At 49.5% G+C, this 14,820-nt stretch overlaps 1 protein-coding gene across 1 annotated transcript in view; it reads left to right on the plus strand.

Moving 5' to 3' along the window:
• Nucleotides 1–321: 321 nt before the first annotated feature.
• LETM1 (leucine zipper and EF-hand containing transmembrane protein 1) overlaps nt 322–14,820 on the plus strand; it is a 31,098-nt gene continuing 16,599 nt past the window's right edge. Inside the window, exons 1-4 of the mRNA XM_054172397.1 lie at nt 322–588; nt 7,005–7,062; nt 8,628–9,084; nt 14,041–14,184. Coding sequence (XP_054028372.1) covers nt 510–588; nt 7,005–7,062; nt 8,628–9,084; nt 14,041–14,184 — 738 coding nt within the window. The 5' untranslated portion in view covers nt 322–509. The remainder of the gene's footprint in view (nt 589–7,004; nt 7,063–8,627; nt 9,085–14,040; nt 14,185–14,820) is intronic.

The following is a 14,820-nucleotide window of genomic DNA, read 5'->3' on the forward strand; positions in this document are numbered from 1 at the left end:
CACGGCTCAGCCGCACGCCGGCTTCCGCGGTCTCCTCGGCTCTGCAGCCCCCGCACTGCCTCCGGGGCAGTTCACGTAGCCTCCTGTAGCCGCGTTTGCTAGCCTCCTGCCCGCCCACCGCTCCTTGCCACCCGCCGAGAAAAACGCTCAGGCGCCCGGCGCGCCGCACAAAAGACTACCTATCCCGGCATGCACCGCGCTGACCAACCCACCCCACCTCCTCCACGCTTCCTGATGTTGCTCCCCGTCCTCTGGGACTACAAGCCCCAGCATGCCCCGCGCCACGCGCCCGAGGATAGCTTACCGTGCGACAGCGCGGACTACACTTCCCGGCGTGCTCTGCGCCGAGGAGGGGCGTTGCCATGCAAATGAGCCCGGCGGTCGCGGCTCGGAGCTCCTGGGCGTGCGGGGAGCGCAGCGCCGGGCCCGGGCGGCGGGACATGAGCAGGCCGGGAACTTGCCGCCGCCGTTAGCCCGCTGCCGCCGCCCAGCCCTGCGCCAGCGCTAAGATGGCGTCCATGCTGCTACAGACCTGCGGCCGGCGGGCTTGTCGCCTGCCTCGAGCGCTGCGCCGCCAGCCCCAGCTGGGTGAGGATCCCCGTGGGCCGTCAGGCGGCTTGGGTGTGCGGGGAGGGAAGCGCAGCCACGCCGCGGCCCGGCCCGGCTCTGGGGTGGGGCGTGGTGCGGTTGCGGTGCCGCTTGGGCGGCGAGGCCTGTGCTGCCGGCGGCGCTGGAGGCCTGAGCGGGGGAGGGGGAAAGGAGGGCGGGCGGAGGCGGCGACGGCGACGACATCGACGTCGGGGGGCTCCCGGTGTGGGCGGAGAGGTAGTTGCGAGAGAGAAGGGCCGCGGGGAGGCCCGGCTGAGGCTCTGCTGTTCTGTCCTCCGCGGCCGGGTTCAGCGAGCCGAGGCTGGGCACGGCCCTTCTCCCGACAGGAGCCGTGGTGGGCTCGCAGCGAGGCTCTCACTCCCTGCCTGCTACGGCCGGGCCTGGGCAGCGCCTCTGTTCCTTTACTTCCTGGGCAGCGTGTTTTGAGGGAGTGATTTGCCCTACCGGCAGTTAGGACACGTGCGACAGCTAAATGTCAGAGGCTGAGGGAGTGGAAACCATGTGCAGTTTCCATGTGCTGCACTTCCTACCGCTCAGTTCAGCCTGGAGCTCGGCTGTGAAGTTGTGTTGTCACCAGGCACTTCTCCATACCCTTCTGCAAAGTTCAAGAGGTTGTTTTCTTGCTCTGTAATGGGCAGGAAATGTGAGCTTGCCTTTTTCCTCGGGAAAAGAAAGGCTGGAAGGGACGTCTTACAAGGGCTTGTAGTGGCAGGATGGAAGCGAGTGGATTGAAGCATGAGGAGGGGAGATTGAGACTGGAGATGAGGAAGAAATTCTTTCCAGTGAGGCTGGGGAGCAGGGTGCCCAGGGAGGTTGTGGATGCTCCCTTCCTGAAGGTGTTCAAGGCCAGGTTGGATGAGGCCTTGAGCATCCAGGTCAAGTGTAAGGTGTCCCTGCCCATGGCTCCTCTTTAATGTCCCTTCCAACCCAAATCATTCTAGGATTCTATGAGTGTGAAAATCATAGCTGAAGCACAGTGTGTGATCCTGTCCCCATTAGCAATCAGGTTAATTTGACAGTTTAAATACCTTTGGTTATTGAAATTTAATGACATGAAGCAGCTGATGACTTGTGACGTACACAGGGCCCTCTGGTTGCTTTTTATGTCCCAGAGATGGAGTGGCAGGGGTTTAGTGAGGAATGAGGGAAAGCTTAGCAGGCAGTGCTCTGACACTGAGCCCTGACTTGTCACTGAAGTGCTGTCAGTGACAGCAGGCTGCGTGCACTTTTCAGCTTCTGGCAGCCCTGATCAGCCTCATGGATGCTCCTTCATTCTGATAAACAAGCTGTCTTCTCGGCTACCACTAATCCCTCAAGTGTGGCAGCTTCTTCCAGGTGATATTTTCTTGTAGCTGCTGTTGTAAAGTTGTTTGTTTGGTTTGAGCTTGTATGGTGAACTGGACAAGACCCTGGGGTATGTACTGCCAGTTCTGTAATTTGTTGGTTGGGTTCTTTAATTCAGGAGCAACTTCTGCAGAGTTGTAGCTAATCTGGCATCCCAAGTTTTAAGACCTCTTTCCATCAATCAGTGTCATACAGTGTAAGGCTGAACTGAGGGAAAATGAACTGTGCTGCAACAAGTCCTGTGAGGAGCACCTAAGGGTTTGGTCAGACTGGAGAAAAGGAAGCTGAGGGAAGACCTCATTGCTCTCTACAACTTCCTGAAAGGAGGTTGGATTGAAGTGGGGGGTGGTTTCTTCTCCCTAGTATTGAAGTGATAGGACCAGAGAAAATGGCCTCCAGCTGCCCCAGGGAGGTTTAGGTTGGATATTGGAAGAAAGTTTGTTGCTGAAAGGGTTCTCAAAGACCAGAGCAGGCTGCCCAGGGAGGTGGTTGAATCCCCGTTGCTGGAGGTGTTTCAAAGCAGAGATGCGGTGCTGTGGGCCATGGTTTGGCACCAGCCTTGGTAGTTAAGAGAATGGATGGACTGGATGATCTTGGAGGTCTTTCCCAACCAAACCCATTCAGTGATTCTATGCAGTTTATTTGCAGCAGGGAAGCAGCACATCCTTGTACTTCCAAATTAGCTGGGAGCTTCCATTCTTCCTGTGCCTTAACATAAGAAATGCTGATGAGTGCTACAGGTTTGTATGTTATAAATCCTAAGCCATGTGAAAACTCTGAGCTGGTGAAATACTGTGATGGACTCAGATGCTTTCTGTGCTGCACTGTGCTTTGGACTGGAGTGTGAATGTATTAACATATTGCTGTGTGGTGTACGTTTTTGGGTGCAGTGTTTTGCTTTACTTAGCTCATCTTCTTTGCTTGACATGTAAGTAGTCTGAGATTAACTTAAAGCTGAGTGCTTCTAAGAGTCCTGAATGCTCTTCCTGTGGAGATCAGACTGTTAAGTACTGCAAGCCTATACTTGGGAACCTAGAGACCTATTTCATGGTAGCTTTTTCTGGTTTAAATCCTCCAAACTTACTAAGGGTGTAAAGCTTTGGGGTTGGTGTTTCATTCAGTTTGAACCCAAAGTTTCTCCTTACTTCCTTTCCATTCTGCTTTGCAAAGGGATGGGATTCTATGATCTCCAACCCCTAGCATTCCAGGATGACTTTATACCAGTTTCCTGGTACTTTCCAAGCAAGGAATCATAAAGCTGATGTCTTAACTGAACAGTGCTGTGTTGTGCTGCATCCACTCTGTTTAGACACTGCTGGATGTCTGTAGGATGTGGACTTTGCTCCTTCCTGAAGAAAATGCATTTTATTTCAGGGCTGCTTGCTCTTAGCTCCATGGTTAGAACAGACACTGCAAGTCATAAGGTCACAGAATCATTTAGGCTGCAAAGGACCTTTAACATCGTCAAGTCCAGCTGAATGCTGCCAAGACTGGTGCTGTACCATGGCCCTCACCACCACATCTACACACCTTCTAAATGCTTCCAAGGATAGGGATTTAACCACCTTCCTGGGCAGCCTGTTCCAGGGGTTGAGGACCCTTGCAGTAAAGAAACTTCCTAATGTCCAACCTAAACCTACCCTGGTTCCACTTGAGGCTGTTTCCTTTCATTCTGGTGCTTGTTACTGGGGAGAAGAGACCAACCCTCACCTGGCTTCAGCCTCCTTTCAGGGAGTTGTAGAGAGCAACAAGGTCTCCCTGCAGCCTCCTTTTCTCCACACTCAACACCCACAGTTCCCTCATCTGCTCCTCACCAGCCTTGTTCTCCAGTCCCTTCACCAGCTTTGCTGCCCTTCTCTAGATCCACTCCAGCCTTGTTCTCCAGACCCTTCACCAGCTTTGCTGCCCTTCTCTAGATCCACTCCAGCCTTGTTCTCCAGACCCTTCACCAGCTTTGCTGCCCTTCTCTAGATCCACTCCAGCCTTGTTCTCCAGACCCTTCACCAGCTTTGCTGCCCTTCTCTAGATCCACTCCAGCACTTCAATGCCCTTCTTGGAGTGAGGAGCCTAAAACTGATCCCAATCCTCAAGGTGTTGCCTCACCAGTGCTGAGTACAAGGGTACAGTCCCTTCTCTGATCATGCTGGCCACACTATTCCTGATCCAGGCCAGGACATAAAGGGTTCTTGTCAGAACTGGCAAAGCTGAAATGAAGGGTTACAGATTCACAGATTGCATTGGGCTGGGAGGGACCCTCAAAGGTCATCTGTTGAAGTGTTTGGGTTGGCCTGCTTTCTTCTGTTAACCTTGGAATGTTGTTCTTTGGCCCCTTCCTTGGCATTCATCAGCCTGGTAGGAAAAAAACCAAAGATCAGTGAAGTGTCTTGCTGTTAGGGAGCTTCAGCTGAGAAATTCCAGGTCATCCATCCCTCTTTGTTCTGGGGACACCTGGCCATTGTGGCTTATGTCCCCTACTAATAGAAGTCTCATTTTTGGCACAAAGGTTTTGCGTGCTTCCTGACACTTGGGTGAGAGCTCTGTGACCCAGTGCTTCTCTGCTTTGTTCTGCTGTTCCTTCCAGTCAGGGACATCCTTCTGAGATGCTGGCCTCCTGGGTCCAGGAGTTCAGCTGCTGATCTTCCTGGAGGAGTATTTACAGATTGCATTCACGGGTTGATTTTTGATGCAGAAAGGAACAGTTTTCTCCCTGGCTCTTCTTGCAGGGGCAGTGGGTACCTGTTAGAGTTTGATGTGACTTGAGGTGGGTAAATCCTTTTCCATGTCATCTCTGTTGCTGTGATGACATGAAAGACTATTCAGCATGGCACAGCCCTTGGATATTATTAGCTGGCTTTGATAACTTACCCTTTCCTCCTCTTCTCCTCCCACTTTCCATACCTTCTGATGGCCCCTCCTGGTTTTGGAGGGATCCCTTTTGCTCTAATGCTTAGGCTGGTTTGTTGGGGAAGGGTTTTGGTGATCAGCTTTGTGTGCTGTGCTTTCCTAGATACAGTTGTCTGCTTCAGGTTCTCTCATAGGCTGTATCTTGGCTTCAGTGATGGAAAAGATGACCACTAACTCTTAAAAATGTCTGTCCTAAAATGACCTCTGGACAGGGAGACCTTGGAGTGGCTTCCAATACCTTAAGGGGACCCACAGGAAAGCTGGAGAGGGACTTTTTACAAGGCCTTGAAGTGATAGGACAAGGGAGGATGGCTTTGGGCTGCAAGAAAGCTGGGGAGGGGCTTTTTACAAGGTCTCATAGTGGCAGGATGAGGGGGAATGGCTGTGAGTTGGAAGAGGGCAGATTTAGACTGGAGATGAGGAAGAAATTCTTACCACTGAGGGTGGTGAGACACTGGAACAGGTTGCCCAGGGAGGTTGTGGATGCCCCCTCCCTGGAGGTGTTCAGGTCCACTTTGGATATGTCCACTTTGGATTCAGGTTCACCTTGAGTAACCTGGTCTAGCAGGAGGTGTCCCTGCCCATGGCAGGGGGGGGTTGGAACTAGATGATCTTGAAGGTCCCTTCCAACCCAAACTATTCTGTGATGCCAGGATCTATCCTGCTGCCTTTTAGCAGAGACCAGAAATAGCAGGCTGCAGATGGGAGGAACAGACCTCAGCATGCCTCCTCATTCCAGCCTTCCCTTTTTCTTTTGGTTACAGTGAATTCTGAAAAGATTGGCCAAAACCAGTCAAGGAGTTTCAGAGCTTTCTCATGTGCTCTTCCTTTGTTCTGTCCAAAGCCTTTTTGCTCTGATACTGGCTGGCTGTTGGGTTACTGCAGCTGGGTATTGATACAGGAGTGGGGTTAAGTGCTTTAGGGAGGTGATTTTCAGTGACTGTAAGCTGCACACAGCCACTTGGTAGCACTTTATGGAGCTGGTGGGTCTTTTGTGATGTTGGATAGTGGGAAGGGCTGTCCAGGGATGTGGTTGAGGCCCCATCCCTGGATACATTCAAGATCAGACTCGATGTGGCCCTGGGCAGCCTATTCTAGTTGGAGGTGTCCCTGCTGACTGGAGGGGGGCTGGACAAGATGACCTTTGAGGGTTCCTTCCAACCCAGTGCAATCTGTGAATCTTAAAGCTCTTTCAAGCATGGGTCTTTATTGAAGCATGTGAACTGACCATCATTTCATGGCCTCCTCATCTTGCTACCAGAATGACTTCTGCTTGTCTGCATAGGACAGAGGATGCTGGCATATAGGTGTCAGTCCTCCTTGTGGACTTGGTTATTAGGGCTGATTCTGAGGTGGTGTTCCAAGTGGAATTCACTTTGAGGAACAGAGCATTTGCTGGAAAGCTGAACCTTTCCCATCCTTTGGATCAGGCTCTTGCCCTTCAAGACAATTTGCATCATTGCAGAGAGAGCCAGAGCTATTTTTACCAGATGCTACACAAAACAGCAGAGTATTGAAGAGGTGGTGTAGTTCCACCTCTCTAGGAAAGCATGTTAGGTTCCTGCTCAATGTTTTGATTGTTGCCCTGCTTAAACCAGCAGAAGTTTCTTCCTAGACACTTGGCAGGGCAGCATTTGGCTCATCTAATACCATCTTGTCATGGAGTCTCAAAATCTGTGTCTACTGTTCAGTGATGTTTCTCTGTAACAGAGCTGCTTGTCTGAGGGACTTGGAAAGCTGTCTTCAGGCAGTTGGAGAAGTGCAAGCAAAGCCTCACATGTCCAGAGTTCCATGGTAGGAATGGATGGTTGGCCTGGATGCTCCTGGAGATGGCAGACATGTTACAGAATTGCTTCCTACCTGTTTTGTCTTTTTTTGTCCTACAAATTGAGGTGCTGGAGCATATCCAGAGAAGGGCAGCAAAGCTGGTGAAGGACCTGGAGAACAGGGTGGTGAGGAGCACCTGAGGCAACTGGGGGTGTTCAGTGGAGAAAAGGAGGCTGAGGGGACACCTCACTGCTCTCTACAACTCCCTGAAAGGGGTTAGAGTTAGATGAGGGTTGGTCCCTTCTCCCTCATATCAGGTGATAGAGAGAGAATGGCTCTGTGACTTCCAACATTCATGGTTGTTATTGGTCTTCTTCTAGGGAACCTGGGAGACCGGGCGTGCCTGAGCTGTACATCCCTGAGGCTGGCAAACAACATGTGAGTACACTGGAGCTTCTTTCCACACTCCAAGCCATCCAAACCCATCAGCTGGTGTGATCTCAGAGAATTGGGGTTTAAATCTTCCAAAGTGTGAATGCATCAGCTCCAGCTCGTGTTACTGACAGATTAAAGGGAGTCTGAGCAGTTTCTCTTCACCTGCTTGGTTGTGCATGGGAGAAGAGAAACCTTCCTTTGCTCACCCACTTCCTCCCTTTCTGTCTCATGGTCTGGAAGCCGTAGAGTATTGAGCTTGTCCTTGAGGGATTCCAGGTGACAGCATGGGGTGTTGTGGGCTTCTTGCATGCTTTCTCTCTGGAGTTCCATGGAGTAATCATCCAATCACAGCTAGCTGGGAAAACATAGTTAGTGTGGGAGTAGTTAACAGTTAAACACAGTTGAGGTGGGAATAGTTAACATAATTGACATGGGAATAGTTGACATAGTTAAACATAGTTGACATGGGAGTAATTGACTTAGTTGACATGTGAAAGCAGGTCATCTGAGTTGTATCTTCAGTAAAGCACAGTAGTTTGTATTACAGCCTTGGGTGGAGCTTTCCCAAGGGATGATGTCCTCTTCTGAGAGCAAATCCAGCCACGGTGTGCCTTTGTGGAGCCCAAGTTGCTGGGTGTTGGCAGAATCTGTGCTCTGCTCCTGCCACGGCTCACAGGCATACTTGTGGATGTGAATTTCCTACCTCCTTTCCTAGGGATGTTGGAATTTGTATTCTCTGGGTTTATTTATGGTGCTAACTGCTCAGGAAGCAGTGACTGTTCTTCAGGTTCCTGGGTTTCCTTTCTAACATCAGGATGTCTCTCTAGACACAACCCTTGAATTCAAAGCAAACTAACTCCTTTTTATAGTATCACAGTATCAGTCAGGGTTGGAAGGGACCACAAGGATCATCTAGTTCCAACCCCCCTACACACTAGATCAGGCTGGCCAGAGCCTCATCCAGCCTGGTCTTAAACACCTCCAGGGACAGGGCCTCAACCACCTCCCTGGACAACCCATTCCAGGGCTTCACCACTCTCATGGTGAAGAACTTCCTCCTCACGTCCAGCCTGAATCTCCCCACCTCCAGCTTCATTCCATTCCCCCTAGTCCTGTCACTACCTGAGATCCTGAGAAGTCCCTCCCCAGCCTTCTTGTAGCCCACTTCAGGTACTGGAAGGCCACAATTAGGTCACCTCGGAGCCTTCTTTTCTCCAGACTGAACAGCCCGAACTCTTTCAGTCCTCATAGGAGAGGTGCTCCAGCCCTCTGATCACCCTTAGTTACCTTAGTTCTCAGTGACTGTATAATTAATTAGGAGAGGCTTCTTGATACAGTTGTTTCATGGAAAATTCCCTGCAGGTTCCTCTTCTGTCCTGAAGTAAAGCCAAGAACTCTTTTCGGGTACAGACACCGACCTGGGGGGCCACAGGTTTGGGGCTGTTTTCTTCACCATGTGGTAGAGACCTTCTCAAATGATGCATTTTATAAATGGCAGAAGCTTCTGTAGCTGTGCAAATCTCTGTGATCTGGTGCTAATTCTGGGGTGTTTTCCTTTTCTTTCAAAGGGCTGTACACTTCAAATACTGCACTAGCATCCCTCCTCTTTACACCTACTCCAGAAAAACTCGCTCCTGTTGTTGGACTAAAGGATCTCAACAAATCCACTTTACTCTCATCAGCCCTTCTGCCTCATGGACACCACTAGCAAGCATGGGTGTTTTAGGTCCCCAGTACCTTCCAGTTAGATGGTGGCACTCGTCACGGCCCCTTCAAGACGACTCCATAGTCGAGAAGTCCCTGAAGTCCTTAAAGGACAAGAACAAGAAGCTGGAAGAAGGTGGTCCTGTATATAGCCCAACAGAAGTGGAAGTTGTAAAGAAGTCCCTCGGGCAGAGGATTGTGGATGAACTGAAGCACTATTACCATGGCTTTAGGTTGCTGTGGATTGACACAAAGATAGCTGCCAGGATGCTCTGGAGGATACTGCACGGCACCACTTTGTCCCGTCGAGAGCGGAGACAGGTACTGACAAGGGACCCGTTTCTTTGGGCTGTCCCTGGCAATGGCTCTGTTCTCTTGGAACTGAGTTGGTTCTTCTTCTTGTCTTCTCTTCCTAGAATTCAAATCATAGAATGGTTTGAGTTGCAAAGGACCTTAAGGACCAGCTAGTTCCAACCTGACTAGGTGTTTCTTCCCTCCTCCTCCTCCTAATGTGGCCAGTAGACATTTTGGGTATGACTCCAAAACATTTTATTCTTCTGCCCTGTGACTGAAGACAAATTTGTAATTATGTAGTTGGAACAGCAGAGGATTCTTCTGTTTTGTCATGTGGACAACAGCTGTGCTTGGTTCTCAAGTTCCCATCCATATGCTGTACTTGTTGCCATGGTCACTTTCTCTGCTTTTCACTCCAACTGGGAAAAGAGAGGGCAAACACATCCAGGACAGATTGGATTTGTGCCAGTCCTGTTGGCTTTTGTTGGTTTCATTTGAAACAGAAAAAACCCTGCAGGGTGAAATATGTGATTGACAATCAGATGTTAGTGCTGATATCTCACATTTGTGAGGTGGTTTAAGGCAGTCCAAACACAAACCCAGGCTGAGCAGAGAGCAGTGCTGAGAAGGACTTTGGGGTACTGGGTGATGAGAAGCTCTTCATGAGCTGGTACTGTGAGTTCACAGCCCAGAAACCAACCCTGTCCTGGGCTGATGCCCAGCAGTGTGTGCAGCAGGGGCAGGGAGGGGATTCTGACCCTCTGCTCTGCTGAGACTCCACCTGCAGTGCTGGGGCCAGCTCTGGAGTCTTCATCACAAAAAGGACAAGGAGCTGTTGGAGACGGGGCCAGAGGAGGCCACAAAGATGACCTGAAGGCTGGAGCACCTCTGCTATGAGGCCAGGGTGAGAGAGTTGGGGTTGTTCAGTGGAAAAGAGAAGGCTGGTGGCAGACACTTGGCAGCTGATCCAGCTGAAGTGTTGCTCACCTCTAAGCACAGAGTCTCTGCTGACGTGACAGGGGATTATGCAGTGCCAAGGAAGAGGATCTGAGGATAGGGGGGAATAAGGACTGCAGCCCTTCTGCAAGTAGCACTGGTGGATTCTGCTGGCTTACTGAGAGCTTAGGGAAACTTGCAAAACCAAGTGAAACAAATTAATTCATGCTTTAAAACAGAATTAGAAACCCAGCAGAGGCCAAGGCTGGAAGCTTTGGTTTTCCTGCCTGCTTCGTGTTCACTGAGCCATACTGAGAAATTACAAACCAAAATACAAACAGTAGTAAAAAAAATGGATAGCATGGAAATATTCCTGCTGAAAGATCAGGACTGTGTTCTAGGAGGCATGAACCTGTGGAAGTAACACCAGCTGAACAAAACCCTTCACAACTGCCTTATTTAAGTCTTACTTCTCAGTTCCATTGAATCATTTAGTCCAACCATTAACCCAACCCTACCATGAAACTCAGCAGTGCATCTACACATCTTTTCAACACCTTCAGGGATGGGGATTCAACCACCTTCCTGGGCAGCCTGTCCCAGTCTTTGGAAACCCTTCCAGGGAAGAAGATTCTTCTAATGTCCAACTTAAAATGCAAGGAGGTTCTGGGGAAGGGAGCAAGGAGATGCTGGCACTGCTGCTGGGTGCTTGTGCTGGGGCAAGCTGTGTGCATCCAAGCTGGGACATGGCCCCTGCAGAACAGAAATTGTCAGGCTGTGTTGGGCATTTTAACCACATGAAGCATTAAAATACATGATGCTTCTCATGGAGAAAAAAATGAGTTTGGAAGAGTTTGTCTCTTCTGCAGTGTAGACCCTTGATGCCTGATACATTTCCTCTTGCCTAGCAGCAGGTAGCATCCATTTGTGTCCTTCCAGGAAGATGTAGAGAGCAATGAGGTCTCCCCTCAGCCTCCTTTTCTCCAGGCTGAAGGACCTCAGTTCCCTCAGGTGCTCCTCACAGGCCTTGTTTCAGCACAGTTCATTTTCCCTCAGTTCAGCCTTACATTGTAGTACACTGACTGATGGAAAGGAGTCTTCAAATCTGGATGCCAGATTGGCTGCAGCTCTGGAGAAGTTGCTCCTGAACTTAGAAACCCAACCAACCAGTTATAAAGCTGGCAGTACAGAGTGCTTTAAATGTCTGAAACTGCACATGAACTGACAGAGAGAAACCTCATCTTCCCCAAGAGTGACAAATGAGTTCTTTCTGTTTGCCCTTTCCTTCCTCTTTGGAGGCAATAATGGAAAGATAGCCAAGCAATCTAACCACATCAGCAAGCTATTGCAGCCTGGCTGCTGCTGGGGAGCTGCTGCTTATGGAAACCAAAAGGTACCTGCAAAATGGTGCTTCTGCAGCTACTGGTATGGTTTAGAGTCATCTGGATCACATACCTGCACTTGGGAGAGGAGGCAGGAGAAGGTGAAAACATGCCAAATATGATCCAGGCTGTTAAGAACTGATTGTTTTAGTTGGAGCCTGGTGGGGGTTGGTCTCTTCTCTCTATTAACAAGGGAGAGGATTAGAGGAAATGGCCTCAAGTTGCCCCAGGACAGATTTAGGTTGGACATTAGCAGAAACATCTTCCCTGAAAGGGTTTCCAAAGGCTGGAACAGGCTGCCCAGGGAGCTGATTGTGTCCCCCTTCCTGGAGATAGAGAAAGAGGTAGAGCTGTGATGCTGAGGCTTTAGCACCAGCCTTGGTAGAGTTAGGGAATGGTCGGACTCGATGATCTTACAGGGCTTTGCCAACCAAAATGATTCTCAGTCTATGAAACAAACCTAAAATAAGGTTTAGAAGTGTCATGGTGTCTGTAACCCTCTTCAGGACAGTGCTGCTGTGAGAAAGGCCAGTGTTGAGCTGAAATGTGCCAACTTTTGGGTTCCCCCTGCTCCTCTTGGTGTGCATTGACCCTCTGTGTTTCTGGGTTAGCTTTTGGCGGCTCCACGCTGCGTCTTCACGTTGTGGTTGCTGGTGCATATTGAACATTCTACACCACATGCTGGTGCACCTTCAGCACTTCCAATACCTTGTCTCAGGTTAGCTGAGTCCTGTTGTAAAAGTACTCTTTAGGTCTGCATTTTGCTTGCACCTGCCCTCTGCAAACAACTCCTGCTGAGAAATAGGAACCTTACAGCACTCTGCAGACGTCGGAGAGGCTTTTCTCAGGGAGAATGTTCCTCTGGCTTGAAATTTTCTTCCAGCCTTTTCTACATCCCTTTGAATGCCTCTGCAGCCATTTTTTTTTCTTCAGTTGTTGGAATGAATGGAAAAAAAAAATCTTTGGGTCTGGAAACAATGCACCAAAGCAGCCCTTCAGGGAAACTGAATTTTCTTCTATACACAAAGAAAAATGTTGAGCTTTGGCTCTGTGGATTTTGTGCATTCCTCAGACAGCATTGAGGAACTGGGCTGCTTTTAGGCTAAGAAAGTCATGGTTGAAGTTTTACTGGGTTTGTATCCCAGCAAAACAGCCCTGGGGATGTGCAATCCATACTGGTTGTTGCTGGTGTTCCCCTGGGCTGGTCTGAGCTATGGGAAGGGGATGTGTTTGTTTCTGTTAGAACATTTCTGTTGCCAGGTTTTTTGCCAGTGTTTATCAAATCATGATATTGAGGTGGCAGTAGAGGACCATGCTCTACATCTAGTCCTCCCTCTCTGGTTCAGCAGCTGACTTAATTCCCCAGAAATGATTATTTGCTGTGTAAAATGAGGTGGAATCAACTAAGATCTGCACTTGCTGGTATAAACCGACTTGTTCAACTTCCAACAGGTGCTGAAATATTTGGTTAGAGATTTTGCTGCCTAATTTGTCCAGATCTGGGGCCCCCCAGCACTAGAAGGATGTGAACTATGAGAGTGGGTCCAGAGGAAGCTACAAAGATGGTCAGAGGGCTGGAGCACCTCTGCTGTGAAGATAGGCTGAGAGAGTTAGGGTTGTTCAGCCTGGAGAAGAGAAGGCTCTGGGGAGACCTTAGAGCAGCCTTCCAGGATTTGAAGGGGGCTACAGGAGAGCTGGAGAGGGACTTTGTACAAAGGCATGGAGTGACAGGCTGAGGTGTGATGGCTTCAAACTGGAAGAAGCTGGATTGAGATAAGACATTCAGAAGAAATTCTTTGCCAGGAGGGTGGTGAGGCACTGGAACAGGTTGCCTAGAGAAGCTGTGGAGGTTCCATGCCTGGCAGTGTTCAAAGGCAGGTTGGATGAGGCCTTGAGCAAGCTGCTCTAGTAGGAGGTGTCCTCCTCCATGGCAGGAGGAAGATCTAGATGACCTTTGAGGGTCCCTCTAACCCAATGCAGTTTGTGAATGTTGAAGGTCCTTTCCAAGCCAAACCCTTGCAGGATTCTGTAATTGGTGGGTGTAGAGAGACCCCAAGGGCAATATTGATGTGGGGGGTTTTTGCAGTTGAGAATTCAGTAGCTCAGGCTTGTAGCTGCCTCAGAAGACTGCTGCTCAGGAAAAGCAGTGAGTGAACAAAGGGAATCCAGCAAGCTGGGCTCATTACCCTGGATTTCAAAGTCCATTGCAACTGTTAGGAGGCAGAGGGGGAGGCAGCTTTCATTTTCTTCTTGATTACTTAGTCCATAGTAGCTCATGCATGTAAGAAGTGGTGGAGCACAAATAAAGATGAACAAAAGGAGTTAAGCAGCTTTAGGGACAACAAATGACCACCTCCTGTTTTCAGGTGCTTTTAAGAGGTTTAAATGAGATACTTGTTCAATAATCCTATTGAGACACAGCCAGGCCTTGGAAATGCTTTCTGGAGTGCTGGAAGGTGCCGAAACTGTGGCACTCTGCTGTGTAGCAGCCTGCAGACCCTACAAGCTCCCTTGGTCACAGCATTTTGCTGTGTTGGTTTACATTTCATTGCTGGGTAAAAAAAGAAATACATGTGAGTTTAAGTGGTAATGGTGATACAAAGTGGTTTGAAACTGAGTGCTTGAAGTTGTTCTCCTCGGCTCATTTCCTCTTTCTCCCTTCCAGTTCCTCCGGATATGTGCCGACCTTTTCCGCCTGGTCCCTTTCCTGGTTTTCCTTGTTGTCCCTTTTATGGAATTTTTGCTTCCAGTAGCTCTGAAGTTGTTCCCTAATATGCTTCCCTCTACATTTGAGACAAAGTCTAAAAAGGTAAGCAGGTCTGAATTTATCAGCTCACAATCTGTCGGGGGAGAGGGGAACCCAGATCATTTTTTCTTCCTGTGTTTGGGTAATGCTTTGGTTTTCTTTGTGGTTTTGATGGTCTCATTGTTAAGATTTAATTATGAGACACAGAATCACAGATCCACCTGGAGTATTTAGTACTGAGCCCACCCCCCCCACCTGGAGTATTTAGTACTGAGCCCACCCCCCCACCTGGAGTATTAATACTGAGCCAACTCCACCTGCAGCACTGCGTACAGTTCTGGTGCCCCTAGCATAAGAGGGACATGGAGTTGCTGGAGTGGGTCTAGAAGAGGGCTATGAGGAAGATCAAAGGGCTCTGGAGCACCTCTCCTATAGGGATGGGCTGGAAGAGTTGGGACTGTTCAGCCTGGAGAAGAGAAGGCTCCAGGGAGACTTTAAGACAGCCTTCCAGTACCTGAAGGGGGTTACAAGAGAGCTGGAGAGGGGCTTTTCACAAGGGCTTGTAGTAAGAGGATGAGAGAAGATGGATTGAAGCTGGAAGAGGGGAGATTTAGACTGGACATAAGGAAGAAATTGTTTCCAGTGAGGGTGGTGAGACACTGGGACAGGTTGCCCAGGCAGGTTGTGGATGTCCCATCT

The sequence above is a fragment of the Dryobates pubescens genome, chromosome 23, assembly GCF_014839835.1.
Source record: "Dryobates pubescens isolate bDryPub1 chromosome 23, bDryPub1.pri, whole genome shotgun sequence".
NCBI classification, from domain to species: Eukaryota; Metazoa; Chordata; class Aves; order Piciformes; family Picidae; genus Dryobates; species Dryobates pubescens.